Source organism: Sinocyclocheilus grahami, unplaced genomic scaffold (genome assembly GCF_001515645.1).
Source record: "Sinocyclocheilus grahami isolate Dianchi unplaced genomic scaffold, SAMN03320097.WGS_v1.1 scaffold566.1, whole genome shotgun sequence".
Classification (NCBI taxonomy): Eukaryota; Metazoa; Chordata; class Actinopteri; order Cypriniformes; family Cyprinidae; genus Sinocyclocheilus; species Sinocyclocheilus grahami.
Window position 1 is genome coordinate 1,434,332 of NW_015505745.1, and position 20,630 is coordinate 1,454,961.

At 39.7% G+C, this 20,630-nt stretch overlaps 2 protein-coding genes across 2 annotated transcripts in view; both read right to left on the bottom strand.

Moving 5' to 3' along the window:
* Positions 1 to 2,011, bottom strand: part of LOC107556408 (bone morphogenetic protein 8A-like) — a 7,741-nt gene extending 5,730 nt beyond the window's left edge. The window contains exon 1 of the mRNA XM_016239520.1: positions 1,082 to 2,011. Coding sequence (XP_016095006.1) covers positions 1,082 to 1,577 — 496 coding nt within the window. The 5' untranslated portion in view covers positions 1,578 to 2,011. The remainder of the gene's footprint in view (positions 1 to 1,081) is intronic.
* Positions 2,012 to 3,493: 1,482 nt separating this feature from the next.
* macf1a (microtubule actin crosslinking factor 1a) overlaps positions 3,494 to 20,630 on the bottom strand; it is a 176,573-nt gene continuing 159,436 nt past the window's right edge. Inside the window, exons 77-98 of the mRNA XM_016239453.1 lie at positions 20,383 to 20,505; positions 20,173 to 20,274; positions 19,983 to 20,084; positions 19,727 to 19,900; positions 19,206 to 19,361; positions 18,922 to 19,119; positions 18,577 to 18,705; positions 18,318 to 18,425; positions 18,098 to 18,175; positions 17,733 to 18,005; positions 17,422 to 17,610; positions 17,212 to 17,323; positions 16,114 to 16,274; positions 15,797 to 15,959; positions 15,554 to 15,708; positions 15,380 to 15,454; positions 14,643 to 14,660; positions 13,452 to 13,569; positions 9,657 to 9,868; positions 7,799 to 7,912; positions 7,237 to 7,342; positions 3,494 to 5,179 (exon numbers count right to left, since the gene is read on the bottom strand). Coding sequence (XP_016094939.1) covers positions 4,941 to 5,179; positions 7,237 to 7,342; positions 7,799 to 7,912; positions 9,657 to 9,868; positions 13,452 to 13,569; positions 14,643 to 14,660; positions 15,380 to 15,454; positions 15,554 to 15,708; positions 15,797 to 15,959; positions 16,114 to 16,274; positions 17,212 to 17,323; positions 17,422 to 17,610; positions 17,733 to 18,005; positions 18,098 to 18,175; positions 18,318 to 18,425; positions 18,577 to 18,705; positions 18,922 to 19,119; positions 19,206 to 19,361; positions 19,727 to 19,900; positions 19,983 to 20,084; positions 20,173 to 20,274; positions 20,383 to 20,505 — 3,105 coding nt within the window. The 3' untranslated portion in view covers positions 3,494 to 4,940. The remainder of the gene's footprint in view (positions 5,180 to 7,236; positions 7,343 to 7,798; positions 7,913 to 9,656; positions 9,869 to 13,451; positions 13,570 to 14,642; positions 14,661 to 15,379; positions 15,455 to 15,553; positions 15,709 to 15,796; positions 15,960 to 16,113; positions 16,275 to 17,211; positions 17,324 to 17,421; positions 17,611 to 17,732; positions 18,006 to 18,097; positions 18,176 to 18,317; positions 18,426 to 18,576; positions 18,706 to 18,921; positions 19,120 to 19,205; positions 19,362 to 19,726; positions 19,901 to 19,982; positions 20,085 to 20,172; positions 20,275 to 20,382; positions 20,506 to 20,630) is intronic.

Here is a 20,630-nt window from a genome sequence, read left to right on the forward strand (position 1 = left end):
AGGAAGAGATGATGGAGTGATTGTGGGTCTGTCTCAGTGAACAGACTGTATTATCAGTACACACTACAAGCCTCGTCAGCTTCTCAAAATCAATGACAAATGGCATTGTATATGAATAACTATCTGGCTTCCAATACAGTATTTTTGTGCTATAAAACAGCATTATTTATTGTGCTCCCCAAAAAGACATTAGGGCACTGAAAGCAGACTTAAAATGCCATTGTAATAGCTCAAATATCAAACCAAGTGGTATTTGCAAACAATTGCACTTGTTCTAATAACTAACCACTTTATAGTTATTTTTGCAATGACATTTAAGTCAAGGTGAATTTCTGTGGACATATGGAAGCCTCTTAGCTCCTCAAAAAAAAGAGAAATGAACTAAAAAAATAAATGTAAAATTAAAAATGTATTATTTACTGTAAATGTGACTATATCTAACAGTGTGATTTTGCTTCTTATTTTAAACTTGATCTCTAAGGCAGGCTTTCATATAAACCAGCGTTGTTACTGCTAACTAAATGTATACAAATATATAATATTAACTGAAATAAAGCTAAAATAAAATATAAATGTTAGATGAAAAATAAATAAAAATAGAAATACTGAAATAAGCTGAATTTGAAGTACTAAAACAAAAACTAAAAAACAAATGAAGGCTGAATCAAAATATTAAAAGAAAAACAATAACAAAAGCACAGAACAAAATTACTAAAACGTTAAAATGAAAACTGAAAATATAAAAATAAAAGCTTATTCATTAAAGATAATCTATAAATAACATATAGTATATATAAATAATACTAAATTAACACTGACATTAAGTTCCAGTTTGACAAACAGAAAGTGTCCAAAATAATTTTTTGTGAAAGTATTTGTTGTTGCAACAAACTTCTCAGTGTGAAATGTACTGATTGTCTTGTCTTTCTTTTAAATAAATGACACTCGATATAATGCATTATATAATACAATGACATTTACACATTTTCAAGTGTGGTTTATGTCCACACATGGGCCGCTGTATAGTAATTCATGTCTTCTGTAAGTGAAGTGCGTTTAACCCTTGCCAGCTTTCACTTACCCAGGTTGACAAAGCTCATAACCGTGTCGGCCTCGCTAACCACTGTGCCGAGGGGCGGCGTGTGTGTGCTTAAAGTGGGCAGCGCCGCATGACTGACCCCTTCTGGAGTGAAGCCCAAACCCAGTCCATCATCGGCCTCGTACGACACGGCATGGTAAAGGTCCAGCATGAAGAGCGGGGCAGAGGAAGGGGGCCGCAGAGGCGGGTGAGGTCTGGGCCGGCCGGGTAGACCCAAAATGGATAAAATCTCCTTCTGCATCTCCTTCTTTTCACGACCACTGAGCCTGCGGAAGCTGGAATGCACCACTCCTTCCACCTGAGCCCAAACACACAGCAGCATGCAGAGAGGGAGGAGGACAGGCAGAGCAAACAGTCGCTGGCGGCCTCGGGTTCGGCTGCCACAGCTCTCCTTCCTCCCTCTGCTGCGGTGTGAGGACACACACTCAACCACACTCTCCTGTTTGCCCATTGGTGTGGCAGAAGAGCTCTGCTCCATTGCAGCGGTCTATAAAGATCGTATTTATCCCTCCAAAACCTCTGGGTGTTTACCCGACGTTGGTCTTCTCTGGAATGGTCTGACTACTGTCTTGAAGTTCAACTCTGAATAACACTCCGACGTCTAAGCCACTCAGATTCCACAGCAGTCATCGTTATTTGAAAGAGTGCAATGTTTACTGCTACAAGCCACTCAGTTTATCGCCTTTTGACAGTCATTCCTCATGCTGTCATTTCATTTACCAAACCACAGGGCTTCTCTTCAATGTGCTTACAGAGATGGACAACAAAAAACAAATATCCTAGAAACTGGAAGAGAAAACAAACGGGTCTTCCTAGAAGCTCAAATTCCTTCAGCAGTGATCTCGGAATTGGACGGACTAAGCATAATGTGAAATTAAAGTCTTTAGGTAGAGTAAATAAAAACACAGGGCCTCGCAAACATCAGGTTTCAAAGGTTTTTTTTCTTCAAAGGTTTCTGGATGAAACACACCACCTGCTTCTGCTCCTGTTGAGAAGATGTCACAACTCCAAGCTGATGAAATCCTCTGTTTAAATGAAAAACCAAAAGTTACAAAACTCCCTTGCAGTAATCCATTAATATTGGGATTCAAATGTTTAATCCAATGGGTGGAAATATCCAAGACTCCTGAAAAATCAAAAATATATATATTTCAGGATTTTGAGTGAGAAAATGATTTGTTCACCAGACTACTGTTACCATCCCCAAATGTTTTTCTGAATTGTGAAGTTGCGAGATCCCAGTGAGCTGTGGTATTCCTAGCCTGTGTGCTGCTTGCGTTGAAGGCATAATCTGAACACGGGTGACCTCCTTCCCTCCAAGATACACACTTACGCAGAGGGAGTGTTTCCAACGACTGGATCCTCCGCCCGCTCTTCCCTAAACCCTTCTCACCTCAATCTCCATCTACTATCAAACCGTCTCATCTTCTACACATACCTCACAAATTGCTGACAATTATCATGTGGTTTGGCATAAAGATGTTCTCAGATGTGATCCAACCTTTGCACAGACTAGAAATGAGTTTTTATGGTGACGGTAACATGAAAATTGTATTTATATTCTGTGGTTTCAACAATAGCCAAAGAGTGACAGAGCAACGCTGTCTTATTGAAGATATATATATATATGGAACCTTGATTTGCAATTAATATATATTATGAATTACACAAAATATTAAATTACATAAAATAATGTGTATAAATATTTATATAGATATAAAAGTAGTATATACATTTGTTTTACCCAAAATCTTGTTGAAATTTAAAATAAAAATGAGGGCCATTGACATGCCATTATGCAAACCCCCATATAAAGTGAGTTTTTTTATTATTATAGGAAAACAGTGTGATAAAAACAACTAAAAATGCAAATAAAATGAGGGATTATGTGTATAGACCTCAGTTGATTATAAGAATGAAATAACACTGCAGGTCTGTGAGATGCCACGAGAACTCGGCTCGGTGGTGTGGATGGTGTTTGGTGGGAAAGGATGTGAGTGGGTTTAAATATTTGTATATAAACACAGACACACAGCTGCAGAATGGAGATGATGAAACCCCACCCTTCCCAAACCCCATCCGCTGCATCGGACCACCAAACATACACAGAGTCCAGTACAAACACACACTACTTAAGTGTGACCAACACACACGGCACAAACAAAGGTGCTTCTATTCACTCGTGGGCCCGTTTCTGAACTCCCGAATGACTGTAAATCTTCTATAAAAGTGCAGTGTGTTCAAATCTCTGCACACACCAAAGGCTCATCCCCTTTTGAAGATTTAATGGGGTGTGTCATTATCTCTACTGCTTGTAATTACTGTGCCATTTCCTGTTAACTGTGGCATCCCTGCACGCTCACACACACCACTCGACAACACAAAACCAGACCGTTTTACTGCAAGCATTGTTTTAATACAAAAGAGAACAAAAAGGATTTATAATCATAACTTCTTTACTTTTACACAATTGCACCCCTGTTTCTCAGTCATGTCAAAAGAGTAACACAATCAAAATGTGGATCCTTTCACAGCCCTCACCTCCCTCCCAAGGACACAATAAATAAATAAAAATCACCTTTCTTCAGGTATTCATATACTTCAGCTTGTCAAAGACAAGATTCAAAGCGCTGTTTTTAACAGGGGCAACGCGAGCCGCTCCCATCATTCATTATTTAGGGTACTTCCGTCACGAAAGAACAAGTAGGAAGCCACTTTTGACGTCATCTAAAGTTAGTCGCCGGCAAAAAGGCCACCATTGGAATCATTAAGCTTCCTGGTCAGTTATAACATCAGAAATGATCAGTCAGAGAACTTCATTACGTCAGGAGCGGACGTACAAAAACAAAACCAAGAGCGATTCCTGTTGTGTTAATACTAGTCATTCTTAAGAGTTGATAAGATACTGCAATCACAAATAAATACAGCTCTTTATTCTACAAAAGAAACAAAACGTAAGGATTATAAATTAACCATGAAACAAACATTCACAATTGTAATCATTTTTGCATCCTGTGGAAAAGCTCTGTAACATGATGTCTGTAACAAAAGGACACAACTAGACTGTGTGGACACACAGTGGAGAAGACCGTCGGTGCGAGCTCATGAAACTTGTGTGCTGTGCGCTATAGGAGTTCCTTTAAATGGATCACGTGTGACGTGAAGGATCTAATTTTCTCGTCACAAGAATCTTCACACCTTGGGAAGGCTAGAGATATGTATCCTCCACTACCTCTCTGTATTACTGCGTTAATTTACCATGACAGGAACTACCACACATTCATTCACACAAACATACAAGTGTCCAGGAGGAAAACGTCTGTTTTTAATTGATTTCCTCTAGTTTGCAGTGGCATAGACACCCAGGCGAGACTGGTCTGCATACCAGTGAAAAGGGCGAGTTTGCCCAACCAAACATCTCCAAAGTGACAACCATGCATGAGGTTTGGAGAGTGACGGGCGGTTGCATATTCATAGTGAAGAATAGTGAATAGAATAGTTCTTCCCTGGTGCAGAACTGACGTCCCTCCTGAGTGTCTGTGGAGACATGTCTGCTCACACCGGATGTTCTCCATCGCACATTCAAGAAAACGCAATGCCAGTCAAATTAAGGACATGATGTAGAACACAAATAAGGCAGCATTATGGTAGGTATTGATCTGGGTGGTGCAGCAGTGTGCGGCTGCGCTAGACGCTGGAGGTGTTAAGTCTAGTCCTGTCTCGTCTGAGCTGGCGGAACGGCACATTAGCCGTCTGAGAGAGGAAGGTGTGGTGTTCTCCTCCTGCTGGTTAAATCACAACCACCTCAGAGTCAGTCACATAGACTGATAAGGTGGCGACTTCATTTCTTGGCCGCTGGTGTTTTGGGGCTGGGGGCCTTCTTGGAGATGGTGGGGATTTTGGAGGGTTTGGCCCCAGGCCGGTGAGGGGTGTCTGAGGTGTCGGAGCAAGCCGAGCGTGTCTCCATGAGCTCAGACGTGTCTGAAGCGTCGCTGCCCCTTCGGCTGCTGGCGCGGCTTCCAGCACGACTCCCTGCTCGACTGGCTGGGCCGCTCGTCGAGGACGGAGTGCGTTTGGTGTCTGATGAAGGAAGATGATTCAAGTTTAAGGGTACAGTAATACGGCAAATCAGGATGTATTACAAATATAATGGAAAGCCAAATAGTAACAACACCCACAATCTTAAAATGTAATACTTGGAGTACATTTTTTTTTAAATAGCAACACTAATACTGTAACTAACCCATTACCTGACCAGTAATTGGCTAGTTTATCCAACATGTGGAATGTGACATTTTTTGTGCACTGTGCTTTACAGCAGAGCAAGTCACATAAACTGTAATTTATTAATTTTAGCAAACAGGCTTGTTTTGGATGGATCAATGAACTTAACACAAGGAGGTTTGTTAAAACAAACAACAACAACAACAACAAAAATATTAATTTGTTTGAGTTCCTGCGCTAAATGTTTTTTCTTTCTTTTTTGTTTTGGTACTGATATAGTGACTTAAATGCCACTGTTCATCACTGTATTTTGACTAACATAAATTTAGGTGCTTTCTAGTTTCATTCATTTAGAATTTAGTGTAAATTAATTGTTACATTGTTTTGTTATACTAGACAAAAAACAATACCAAAGTATGCTAATAGACAGTAATATATTGATAATAATGTGCTGCAGGAATGAGTCCTAAAACCAGTTCCATGGCCCCAAAGTCAATGCGTTTTCTGAATGGGCTTTTGGTTAAATAAGGTCTGTGGTTAACACAAGCTGAAGATATTTATTCTACAACATTAAATACATCAGTAAAACTCCCTTTGTGTTGTTAACAAGTGGCTAAATGGGACTACAGATGTTGTCGGGGGCATTATACATCATTACCCCCAACAGGAAAACTCATCTACTCACTGTAACTGTTAATGGTGAGGGCATTGAAGTTGTAAATGAATATAAATATCTAGGGACAATCATTGATGTAAAACTGACATGGGATGTAAATACAGCAGCGGTTCACAGAAAGGGCTGCAATGATTGTATTTCATGCGTAAGCTTCGACAGTTTGGTGTGGATACATATATGTTGGCTCTATTCTATCGTTTATTTGTGGAGAGTATCTCGACTTTAAGCTTTGTTGCCTGGTATTTCTCACTGTCTGTAGTAAATAAGAACAAACTAAATAAAATTGTTAATATGGCTAGTAAGATTGCAGGTAAACAACAGCATAGTCTGATAAAACTATGTGAATTTCGAGCTGTGAGGAAAAGCCATGCAATTTTTCTGGATGCATGGCATCCTCTTTGTGGTGAATATGAGTTATTACCATCTGGTCGAAGGTACAGGGCACCATTATTACGGACTGCCCGTGCACAAAGATCTTTTATATCATCCAGTATAGCTCTGTTAAATAAACTTTTGTGATATCACAGTTGTCATTTGACATCTATGGCAGTGATTCAGTTGTTGTGAGAGGGATGTTGTTTGATGCTGGTTGTATTTATTTGTAATGTGTTGTAACCTGTTGATGTTTGTATTGTTAATTATTGTTGTTGATCACTGAAGAGTTGCCACAGACACAAAAAGAATCTCCGAAAGGACAATAAACTAAACTAAACTAACACTAGTCCACTTTAACAGCCTCATTTTGTTTAGAGTCATTCTCTTGCAAACTATTTTTTATAACTTTTATAAGTCTTGTAAACTTTCCAACTTGTAGATCTTAAAGACTGAAAGAGTGGTGGTGATGATGAAGTGTTCAATTATAGCCTACCTTTAGCTTTTTACTTCAGCCGATTGTAGTTAGGATTCAAAATTCATAAAAGTTATTTGTGAAGATTATCTTGAACGTAAAAATCACAAACTTATTGGTTGCAGCACTAAAATATACTGCCCTCTTAAATGGTTTCAATATTCAATACTTTTTGTTATTAGCTTGTAGTGTAGCTAACTATGCTTTCCAGAAGGGTCTGTTAGTACCTTCAGTTACACCTACATTCAAGTTGATTTTTATACAGCTTTTCACAATACCGTTTCAAAGCTGCTTTACAGAAAATGCGTGTTATACTTTCAGTTCATTCACAATGTGAATTTTCAATTCACATCAGTTTAAAATGTCTGAGTGAGTGAAGCAGTTTCGTACCGGAGCGTCCAGGTTTAGTAGCGGTTGGTGTTCCACCGTTCTCACCAGTTAAGGAGCCACGGCTGGAATGGAAAGTTGGTCTTTTCAGCTTAGATGTGGAGCCTCCCTATAAAAGCAAAGAGAGAACGTTTATTACAAAAGGTCAGATTTGTCCTGTGTAGCTACGGATAATAAAACTAACAGATAAATCTGGTCAAATGTAGCTAAAAGTAACTGGAATTTGTTTTCTGGAAAAATCCAGCTACTTTTGGTTACATTCTACCAGACTCTCTACCAAGACCTGGACGATGAAAAACTATCACCACATAAGATGGTTTAACAGAATGATTTCTTGATGAACATGAAGTGAACTGAAACTGTTTCTCAAGCCAGCTACATCTGTCTGTTATCACACTGGAGACTAAGCTGCATAAGGTCACAGTTTACACTCTTTAGCAACATATAAGGGTCACAGAGTTTACGGAGCCATCTACCTCAGGTCCTTCCCAATTGTTGAGATCAGGCCGCACTTAAAGCTTTTACTGTTAGTGTGCTAGGGCACTGGGAGGGGGCAGTGTGTTACCTCGTGCCCAGGGGTCTGGCTGTGCTCTGGGCAGGACTGGCACTTGGTTGGTGTTGGAGTTTTACTGTGTGCCAGCCAGGGCTTGGCATAGCCACGAGATTGGGATTGGGAGGACTGGGAAATGCGGTAGCAAATAGGACGAGGGAGAGCCAAGTAGCAAAAAAGCAGTGGGAAGAAGCCAGGATAAATGGAAAAAGAGTAAAGTGGAGGGAGGCGATGCAGCATGGCAGAGAATAGTGTTTTTGTAGGTGGAGATGAGAACAAACAGGGAGGAAGGGTGGAGGAAGGCACATTTTCCAAGCAAGGGAGGGGAGAGGGACAAAAAGACAAAGAACAAATAAAAATCTCACAGATGACAATATGATTTTGACATGCAGAGACAGTAGTGATCATGTCCTGATCCTAAAACAATAATGTAAACAAACACCACAACCAGAGAGACAGAGAAACCATCCACCAAAAAGGAGACACCACACTGCTGATTTCAAGACATCTTAAGGATTAGTGACAGACTGATATGTCGGCCTTAAAAAATATTTTATAATAATATACATGCACACACACACACACACACACACACACACACACACACACACTACCGTTCAAAAGTTTGGGGTCTGTAAGAGTTTTTTAATGTTTTTAAAACAAGTCTCTTATGCTCACCAAGGCCACATTTATTTGATGAAATTGCAGTAAAAACAGTGATATTGTGAAATATTATTACAATTTGAAATAACTGTTTTCTATTTGAATATATATTAAAATGTAATTTAATCATGTGATGGCAACGCTGAATTTTCAGCAGCCATTCTAATATGCTGATTTGGTGCTCAAGAAAGATTTCTTATTTTGTAATATAAATTGCTGTGCTTAATATATAGAACAGCATTTACTTGAACCAGAAATCTTTTGTAACATTCTAAATGCCTTCACTGGCACTTTCAATCAATTTAATGCATCCTTGCTTAAAAAAAAATCCAAAAAGGCAGTGTTTAAACTTTAGATGACCACATAAAATACAAGCAATCAGACATATTCAAATACTCATGAAACACACAGATGTATGTAAAGACCATGAAGAACACTCAGATATGAAGTATAATGTTATGTGTTATGCGAAAAAGGACATTAATTACCAATGCTTTTGCAAGAGAACCTACAGTTGTGGTCAACTGTTAAGAGTCTGCAAGATATTTCTCATTATAATTGGATTTTGTTTCCTATTTTGTACCGCATATATATATATATATATATATATATATGCAAAGATATGCACATATCTGTTATGCGTCAGCATCTTCAGGGCAGTAGTAACTAAGATTTTATCTCTTGTTTTTGTAAAATGCTAAACATCATTACCGATTCTGCAAATTCTGTCTATACAAATGCTTGTAAACAAGCACAACTGTATATCTAGATAAACTGTGATTAAATGTTCACTACAGTTCAAATGTTTCGGGTCGGTAAGATTTTTAATGTTTCATTTTTAAAGAAGTCTCTGATGCTCACCAAGGCTGTTTATTTGACCAAAAATACACTAAAAACTTTAAAATAACTGTTTTCTGGTTGAATATAATTCAAAATATATTCTGTGATGGCAAAGCTAAATCTTTTGAAAGTACTTAATGTTATTTTTGATAAATGAAATGCATCCTTGCTGAATAAATGTATTATCGTCTTTCAATAAGAAAAATCTTACTGACCCCAAACCTTTGAACTGTAACATATGATACAACAAGTAAACTGTGTGAGACTGATTTTTAGAGATTTTTAATGAAAATTCGTGTATAAGCATGCTCCCACAACAAACAGCAAGCACGGGTTATGTCCTTATGGAGTGTAATATGGGGTCACTCACCCTTGAGGAGGCTGTGGGCGTTGCGGGTGCGGAGGGTAGAGAGGCGCAGCTGTGGGCGCTGTGCGAGGCAGATGAAGATGAACGGGTGGGCGAGGCAGTGCGTGACGAAGGTTTGGATCGCCGCCCCCGGGACCGGAAGGCCGCCAGACCCTGCGTAGCTCCCTCTGGAAGAATGAACTTTTCTCGAAGCTCCAGGTTGGTACGTCCACGTGCTGCAGAAGATGAAAGGAGGAGAAAGTAAATCAGCTGCTAGGCCGTAAGGGACGATAATTAGGCAGAGAGCAGTGTGAGTGGAGAGAGTCAGCACTTCCTCCGGCCCACTGCTTTGACTCAATGCAGACAGAGGGATCGTTTACCCACTTTAAAAGCGGTCAGTGTGCGTGGTGGACACGATGCAGGGGGTTAACAGTGAAGTGAGTCAGAGCAAGCATCTTCAAAACAAGAACTCACAAAAAAAAAATAGAAAAAAGCACAGCTTCCCTCAGCCCACCACGTAAAAGAGTGCACACGCATAAACAGCATAAACAGACAGATACCTGAGGGTCATGCCTGATAATGCTTTTAGCAAACACTGAAAACCAACGCAAGCTTCCATGGAGCATTCTCAATAACAGACACCCAACGCAGCAGCCCTTGCACAACACGCAGACCAGAGCAGCCAGCTGAGAGAGAGAGAGAGAGAGAGAGAGAGAGAGAGAGAGAGATGCGCACAATGGCAGCAGTAGCTGTGGTCAGAAGTTCCCTGTTATGCCCTCAACAAGACATCAGTGTTGGGGAGTATCTAACTAAAAGCACAGAAAATTCAGTTACATTTTTCAGTAGTTACAATAGGACATAGCATGTAGCCTTACATACGAGCAAAATGCAACAATCAAACACCACTCCCTTATACTGGGATTTTAGGTAATCGTTTAGATAATTCATTGCGCATTCATTCAGTCCCTGCATAATATTTTATGCCTACTGTTTTGTAGCAAAACATTTAATCAAATGCTGCTGTTCATCAATGTTTTCAACAAAGTAATATAAATGTAGGGTGTTCCGTTATTGTTAACTAAAAATAAAAGTAAACTATTAAATTTTTTCATTAATTGAAAAAAGCTAAATCTAAATATTAGATGAAAAACGTAATGTTGCCTTGGCTAAAATAAGCTAAAGTAAATAGAAACATAAAAAAAGCACATAACCAAATTACTAAAATGTAAAAATAAAAAGCTAATTCATGTATTAAAGCTATTAGAATATACATAAAAACTTTAATAGTGTAAAAATAATACTAAAATGACACTGGTTTCAAATTAGTTGTATTTATTAAGCCAATTTTCCTTAAGTTTAGCAGGTGTTCTAACCACAGATGTAGTTCATCACATTAATCGCCAACCTGACCCACTAATATCTGACAACTACAAAGTGTCACAATTCTTTTACTTAATCCAGAACAGTGATTCAACTGCTTTATTATCTAACAAATGTCTTTTTGTGAAATGTGTTGCTTAAAAATGACCTTATCTATCCTTCTTAAAATAAATAAAAGCCACTTGATTTGACATTGCCATAAACTATCAGTGGTCAGTCACTTACATAGTTTGTGTCCTTAGCTACTGTTTTGGTATTAGTGTGTAGTGTGGCTAATTAATTTGTCAAAAAGTGTGATTTTACTGTACTTCAACTACTTTAAATTATAAGTAGCTTTTAGCGTGGCAAGCTACAGTTTCAAAGTAGCTTCCCCAACACTGCATGACACTCACTTTTCCATCAAACCCAGTCAGAGCAGGGCAGTCGATAACTGCCGCACCATATAATTTCCTCCCCACAAACCTGGTGGGGCCTGTAATTCATTTCTCCATGAGTAATTGCTCTTCGAGAGTTGCTTCAAACAATATTAGAAACCCCAAGCCTGGCCACACCCTGGGTCCTGGATGCTTCTACACTTGCAATACTCATCCAGGACACACATGAAAGGAATCGAGTCCAGGCCTGGCCAAGCCTGGTTTGAATGGTTAGCATGATGCTAGCTGACACATAGACCTCACACACTCACACACATACACTAAAAGACACAGCAGTGATAGGATGGACCCAAAGCTGGACAAAAAGGTTTAGAGGCTCAGAATGGAATAGACAGACAGATGCCGTCAAACAGGAAAAGAGTTAAGAGGTGAGAAAGGAGAGAAGATGAGGTACCTCTGCAGCAGAAATAGCCAGGAGTGACCGTCACTGAGAGACACAAGAGACAACATGAAAACACGCATTCACACCATCCCACAGAAAGAGTCACATAAGCACACTCACATTCTGTTGAAAGGGATAGTTCACCCAAAAATGAAAATTCGGTCATCGTTTACTCACCTTCAATTCGTTCCAAATATGTATTAATGAGAAATTTAGCATATGTCAATCACCTCAAATTGATTTGTTTAACGTTACTGACGTTAAATCTAGCATTCCTCATTTACTTGCATTGTACAGAAGAGCAGCTTAAACATTCTTCAAAATATCTTCTTTTATGTTTTACAAAAGAAAAAAAGTCATACATGTTTAGAAAGATGTTTGGGTGAACTTTTCCATTAAGATAAGATATCTTGCTTGGCAACAAAAGGGAATAAACGGTCTACAAACACCATTTTTGGAATATAAATATGCATTAAGTATCTCAAATCAAAATGCAGGAAGTTATGTAAACATGACTGAGCCAGAATTCTCAAAGCGCAACTGATTCATTATGAGCTCCAGGCGTGAGGGTGGGGGCCGATTAGAATCAGTGTCACGGTCAGCAAAGCACAGCAAAGCAACAAAGAACCAAACGAGGTGTGAGGGAAAAAGAGGAAAAGAGAGGGAAACCAAACGAGTGAAAAAGAAGAATATCCGAACTAGAAGGAGAGAGAAAAACCCAACCTATGCGAGATGATATGGAGCTGCTGGAGTCAGAACGGAAGATTTTAAGTCCTGGATGTTGCACTGGGGAGAGATAAAGAGAGATAGGGGAAGGGGCAGAGAAAGAGAGAGGGAGAGACCTAAGGAACATGCACCATGCACTACAATTGTACAAAATAAAAAAGGAGGATGAGAGGGAGAAAGAGAAAGAAAGGGCCAAATGTGTAGGCCATGCATATAAAAACAACCACCATGGGAAAGAGGTCAGGAAGTAATAGAAGATGAGATGAGAGTGAACTCAGATAGTACTGATAAGATGAGAACACTCATAGAAAAGAATGAATACATGAGTGAAAGATGATGAGATAAATGATAAAAATATTGAGTGGAAATATGAATAATGCTGTGTCAACAACTGTCTGTCAGTGTTGAGCACTTCCTGGAATCAATTTCATGTCCCTAAAGAGCAAGTTTCCTCCAGCTGTTATGTCAGACTTACCTCGACAAGGGTCGTTCTTCACCAGGAATTCATCCAGCGCCATCCCCCCTCCTCCAACTCGAACCATGACTGTACTGCGCAGGATTCGTACAAGACGCAGCTGCTGTGAGTCTCCGAACTGAGGAAAAGCAAAGGAAAGAAGAGGAAGAGTGGAGAGGAAAGAACGTGGATAAGAGAGGGAACAGGACAGACAGAGATAAAGGATTATACATTTCAGAATGTCATTTAAAGGGCTAGTCCACCCAAAAATTCTGCTCATGTTGTTCCAAACATTTTTAGTTTAGGAAAAAAAAAAAAAAAGTGTGAACATTTGGAAATATGAATAATGCTGTCAACAACTGTCTGTCAGTGTTGAGCACTTCCTGGAATCAATTTCATGTCCCTAAAGAGCAAGTTTCCTCCAGCTGTTATGTCAGACTTACCTCGACAAGGGTCGTTCTTCACCAGGAATTCATCCAGCGCCATCCACCCTCCTCCAACTCGAACCATGACTGTACTGCGCAGGATTCGTACAAGACGCAGCTGCTGTGAGTCTCCGAACTGAGGAAAAGCAAAGGAAAGAAGAGGAAGAGTGGAGAGGAAAGAACGTGGATAAGAGAGGGAACAGGACAGACAGAGATAAAGGATTATACATTTCAGAATGTCATTTAAAGGGCTAGTCCACCCAAAAATTCTGCTCATGTTGTTCCAAACATTTTTAGTTTAGAGGGAAAAAAAAAAAAAAAAGTGTGAACATTTTTGAAGGACTTGCATTTTTAATACGATTTGCATGAACGTTCCTCAAATTCTTTCCATTTATGTTCCACAGAAGAAGAAAAAAAACACTCAAGTTTGAAATAACATGAGGTTTAGCAAATAATCTGAATTACAGTGGGTGAACTATTCCTTTAAGATCATATTCAAATTAGTTAATTATACTAATTATATTATGAAGCACCAGGCAAATCAAAGGAAATCACACTGCGACATGCAGCAAACCACGTTTTTAAAAAATCTACATGATTAATGTTAAAGCTTGCCCAGTTCAAATCCCATCTCTACAATAAACACCACACCACAGCAATTCTCTAGAATTTCTATTTTTTTACTTCAAAGAATTGCTTTGGTTGAAGGTTTATTTTCGCTAAGTCAAGAAATCAGCCACTGGATAGTTTTCCTCCACCAAAAGCCAAAAAAGTCATAACAGAAAGCCCTGTAAATCTGAACTATTTCCTGATCATGATAAATAATTTTCAATAAAAAAAACAAGCACATCCCAACCACAACACATTAGCTGAACCTTTGAAATCTGCCTCTGGATTTGGAAGGCGTATATAAATGCATTTAAAATTTTGGCAATAGTACTGCATTTTTTGTCTCCCAGACAGGAAATGCCCACTGAGAAAGCAGGAAGGCACTAAAGAAATCCCCACTTCAGACAGCAGCCAAGAATGTGGGCTGTCCACAGGGAATTCTTAGCTAGTCCATGCAGAAACTGTCCTGTGTACTGATTTAGATCTGGCTGTCTGAAAAACCCCAGAATAAAAGACCAGCTTCTACAGTGGGAACTCATGGGAACTGTGCAAAGGCAACAGATTTCAGAGAACATGCCACAAACACACTGTTCACTTTACCTGATTCCCAAGGAAGAACTACAAAAAGTCCGGTGCACATGGAGGAGGAATAAAACAAGAGGAAAGAAAAGAAAAATAACAGTGAAATAACAGATACAGACATAAACACATTAACCTTTTATTTTGGTATAATGATTCATTTCCTTTTAACTATTCCTAAAGATAGCATACAATGGAGGAAATGCCCATGGGGAGCGTGGTGATTTGTTGCTATAAGCAGGGTAGAGTGCTTGTGAATGGCTGCTTGAAAACAAACACAATGAGGCCACCACAGAAGGTGAAGTAGTAAAAAGACAGACAAAGACGGACAAACGTCAGGATGTGGAGTTAGCATTGTGGATCTGTAGCCTGTGCAATGCAATAAGTTAGTAAACGATCTTGTCAAAGATCATTAACCAATGGATAATGATGCTGAGGTATGAAAGACCACTCAGTGATCTTGACTGCAGCAGCCACGTCTGATGGGTTGATCATTAGTTGGGTGTGAAGTGTTATGGTGGTACTGCATACACACACAAAACTGCCAAGGCACCTTTACTCCAAAATGACCAAGTCATACTGATGTAACTGAAAGAGTGTGATGCTGGATAGAGTCGTAATATTACAATGGCAAGCTCGGGTATGATCGGAATGAGGAGGTGTGGTGATAAAGCAGCTCATTTATGTACCTTTATAAATGTCATATTAAATGCATTGAATTCTTGCTTGATTATTACTATTGGGCACCCGATTCTCACCCTGTACTTGTTCTCTCCAATCTGCTCAACCTGAAACCTCTTGGCACACTTGCACTGGGCCACTTGTCTGGTGACCTGGGATACAAAAAATGTGGATTTAATTCAGCTTAAACACATCAAAAGTTCATTATCATGCCAAACCCACAACATTCGTTTTTTTGTCATCGTCCATACCTCATCTTCGATCTTATCAGCGTCTGTTGTGGGTCTGTAAGCATCTTTGTTAGGGTGCAAAGCAGCCACAAATTCATAGTAGTCGATGTAGCCATCACAATCACGGTCAAAAATATCAGCAACAGCTGTCATCTCCAGCTTGCTGGTAGGAAACTCTGCAAAAAAAAAAAAAGCATAGTTAAACTGGCATGTAAAAAAGGTACATGAAAACTAAGATTAGCAGGCAAGTCCATGAGGACGTACTTGATGCCAAGATGCCATCGATAAACTCTTGGCGAGTGATCTTTCCATCCTGGTCCTTGTCGATGCGTCGGAAGAAGTCCATGACTCGAGATTTCTTGTGGTTCATCCAGCGCATGTATTTCTTCCTCCACACATCAAAGTCAAAGTTGGCAAACTCTTTAAGCTGTGAGTGGAGAAAAGTCACGAGTTATTACTTCTACTGTTCAGATTTCATCATTTTAAATCACTTATTTTACTACTATTACACAAAGAGTAAAATTAAGAGTAAAAAAAGTATAGTAATAATAATAATAATAATGTAGTAATAGATGCAATACCTCCTCTAGTCTGTCGAGAGCATCATTCAGCTTGCGCTGGCGATCGAGGGCGAGCAGCCACACTTGTTGCCAGTGGGAGCAGAGCTGGGTGAGGCGAGGGTTACCACTGGTTACCTGTACTGAGTGCTGTTGTTGCTGCTGCTGCTGCTGCTGGTGTTTTCCTGTAAGGAGGGTACAGAAGAGTATGTTCAGAATAGCATACTACTGTACTAAGTGAATTCTGAGGTATATTAGTATGCATACTATGCACAGCATACACGCTTATTGTACACATGGAATACCTTAGTGACTGACTACACAATGCACTGTGCTTGACTTGACCTTAAATTTCTATTTTTCTCATTTTTTATCCTTTATAATTGCTTAATCTCTTTCACATCCTATTTTTAAAACATAATAGGCAGTATACAGTATACACTGCCCAGTATTAAGCAGTGAGCACAGTTATTGTAGCTCAAATTTACACTTCTGCTCAAAAGTTGCAATAATTGAAATAATATTTCATAACATTTTAATCAAATAAAAAATTAATTCTGCCCAGCATAAGATACTTCTTTTAAAAACATTTTTAAAAAATCATACTGGTGTTTTCCTGTAAGGAGGGTACAGAAGAGTATGTTCAGAATAGCATACTACTGTACTAAGTGAATTCTGAGGTATATTATTATGCATACTATGCACAGCATACACGCTTATTGTACACATGGAATACCTTAGTGACTGACTACACAATGCACTGTGCTTGACTTGACCTTAAATTTCTATTTTTCTCATTTTTTATCCTTTATAATTGCTTAATCTCTTTCACATCCTATTTTTAAAACATAATAGGCAGTATACAGTATACACTGCCCAGTATTAAGCAGTGAGCACAGTTATTGTAGCTCAAATTTACACTTCTGCTCAAAAGTTGCAATAATTGAAATAATATTTCATAACATTTTAATCAAATAAAAAATTAATTCTGCCCAGCATAAGATACTTCTTTTAAAAACATTTTTAAAAAATCATACCAACCACAAACATTTGAACAGTAACGAATGTAAAGGTTTTGTGTTTGTATGCAGCATGAGCGCAGATGAGGATAAAGTCTCTTACGGGCCCCTCTCCTGTCTGACAGGCTGCTGGGATGTTCTGCTGGTTTCCTCTTGTATGTCTTTGTCACTTTGTCAACATCAGGCTGTTTTCGCGTCATTTCTTCCATAAACACCTGATGGAAGAAAACAAAACCAATAAGAAACCTCTCAGCACTAAACAATGCAATTAATATTAAAAGGGCCTGCTGATGAATGGAGGTGTCCTGCCCACCTGATGCTCTGTAATTAGTGTCTTCAGTTGAGGAATGTCCTGGGGGAGTGGTTCAGTATCCCTCTGCACCAGTGTGGTCTCCGCCCACTGTAGCCATGACAACAGCTCCTCCAGTAGTGCAGCATTGTTGAGCAATTCAGTCAGAGCCGTCTCCAAGCGCTGCTCGTGCTGTTTGGTCCATGTCAGCACCTGTAGTGTAAATATTATAATATTACATTTGTATTATATACGCACTTCAGACTTATTATTTTAGGTTGAGACATTTGCTTGACTATCATTTATCTAACTTTTGGCCCAGACAGGCTTCATACCTCTTCAAAACGAGCTCTGATGATGGTGATCCAGTGTTTGATGGTTGTGATGCAGTCTGGGTGGCACACAGCTAGGATGGCTTCACCCATACCAGCAGCTTTATTGACATCCACTCTCTTCTCCTCCACTGTCTGCATGAAATCCCGGTGCGTGTGCAGTAGTGCCTGCAGAGTCTCTACCTCCTCTGGCAGGACGCCCCGGAAGCGCAATGTTTGCTCTGCCTCCGAAAGCCACTCCAGCAACATCTGAACAGCTGTGCGGAACTCCTCTGCCTGCAGAAAAAGAGAGACAAAAATAGACAGTCAAAAGAAAATATTTACACTATTCTTGAATTCATTCAAAAACTAAAAACAGTCAGATGTACCTGTTTGAGGGCCTGCTGGAGGCGAGTCTGTTTTGAAACAGACAGGGCACAGACTGTTTCCCAGCGGTTGCTAAGCTCCTTTAAATAAATAAATACTTATTTGCTATAATAATAATAATAATAACAACAACAACATATCAAATAAATGCTCTAATAAGTTGCATATTTGAGAGTGGCTGATATCTAATGAGTGGACTAGAGGTGAACTCATTTTGTGTACCATGTGTTGCTGCAGCTGCTCTCTGGCGGTCTCAGGCAGGCCACCTGTGGGTTTGGCAGCGGACAGCTGACTCTCTGTGCGTCTGAGCCACAGCAGAAACTCCTCCAACTCTCCATGGAAACGTAAATAAATAAATACTTATTTGCTATAATAATAATAATAATAACAACAACATATCAAATAAATGCTCTAATAAGTTGCATATTTGAGAATGGCTGATATCTAATGAGTAGACTAGAGGTGAACTCATTTTGTGTACCATGTGTTGCTGCAGCTGCTCTCTGGCGGTCTCAGGCAGGCCACCTGTGGGTTTGGCAGCGGACAGCTGACTCTCTGTGCGTCTGAGCCACAGCAGAAACTCCTCCAACTCTCCATGGAAACCCTCCGCCTGACACAGAAACCATGCAGGGGAAAGACAATGAGCTAATTGAAAGGACACCTGTACTACAATATTAAAGAGAACCATTTTTGCTGCACAGCAACCCTTCAAACGGTGCAAATGATGCATTTCAGGCTACAAACATATGCAGATGCACTTGTTTTTTTAATGGTGCTTTCAATCAGATCTTTCTGTATAATGATGCAGTAGTAATTTTTAGAGCACCTGTTGCAGGGCAGCTTCCAAAAGCTTCTGCCTCTCATCAGTCTTCAGCAGAAGGTTCTTCCAGCTGCGGTTGAGCTCATCCAGCTGGTCTCTCAGGTGGTTGATTTCGTCTCCAGGACTGGACTCCAGAAGCTCAGAGCCTGCACTGTTCACCGTCTCCACTGTAGCCCGATGGGACAGCACGTCGTTTCTTAAAACCTACAAAGACAGCTTGATTAAAGGAAACTGCTTTAAAAAGGAAATAAAAAAGTAGAGTACATAAAAATGTCCCAAATATGCCATACATGATGTTTAGCCAGCTCAATTTCAATGGCCTTGGGGTCAGAGCTGATGGGTCGCTGGGTGTCCAGTGTGGCGTGAGTGTGACTGAGCCAAGACTGCAGCTCAGAGAGAGCATGCTGGAACTGACCTAGAGCCAACAGTGCACCCTCAAGTTTGTGCTGAGAGAGAAGACAGAATCAAAATACAATCAAGAGTAAGAACATTTCCTGTCTACCCTCTAAAATGCAGTTAAACTGAATTTAAATTGATTTGATATTAGTTTTCACATTTCATTTTACAATACCAATATTGAATAATGAGTTAAATATTATTATTATTATTAATACATTCATAATTCATTAGCCTAACTGTAGGCTGCTTTATGGAGCATTAAACTGAGGATATCAATGTGTGTTTGTCTATATTTTACAATGCTATTGAACATGGCTCATCTGAATTTAGAGTCTGAATGATCTGTTTAATAAGTAATTGTTTTGTAAAAGCAAAAGTAGACTGAGATAAAAAATGGTCTGTATTTCCACACCTGTCTGATTGTGATTTTGTCCACCAAGTTATCCCACAGGTGGCGTAGCTCAATGAGAGGCTCCTGAATCATGTCTCGGTCTGTTTGGTCGCTCACTTTTTTGAGCAACAGCTCTCCTTGGTGGCAAAGCTTCTCCATGTCAATCTGTTGCTGGTAAACTTCCACTTTATATTGCTGTGGCATGTAAAATGAAAAAGGGTCAATCTTTTTCTCAACGTGATTTTAGAGATAAGAGTAGACAATGTCTGATTCGAACCTTGAGCTCCTCGATCTGTTGTTTAACAGTGCTGAGGTCTGTCCCTACAGCTGGCATGTCACACAGTTTGATGACAGCATTGTCCAAGTAGTCAAACATGCCCTGTGGAGATATAAAGCAATGATCGTGAACACACAGTTGGCTTGACCAATCAGGGCAGATTTTGTGGTATCAATAGTGTGATAGACACCTGAAGAGCATCCTGGTACAGCACAGAGGCAGTCATGGCCTCTTCCAGTCTCTCCATTCTCTCTCTCCACGTGCGGTTCAAGCCTTCCCAGGCTGCATTCATCTGAGTGTCAAAGGACCAACACAAAATCAACAACAGGGAGATATTTTGTGTAAATGTGAGTGAAATAGGGTGTCCCCTACATGGCTTATCAATCTTCTAGACTCTTACCTCATCGATGGTCTTCTTGACCTCTGGTTTCTCAGTCTCTCCGCAGGCAAAGATGAGGTCAGCTCCAAGTGTTCGTACGATCTCCAGTTCTTCCCTCAGCCCATCTGTCTCTTGCTTAATGGCCTGAGTGTGAGACAAAAACATCATGACTACATTCTCTTGAGATCATTGTCTTGACACAATATTATGTAGTTTGATCTACTCTAAAATCCCATTAAGCAGTGTTTTATTAAAATGCACACGGCTCC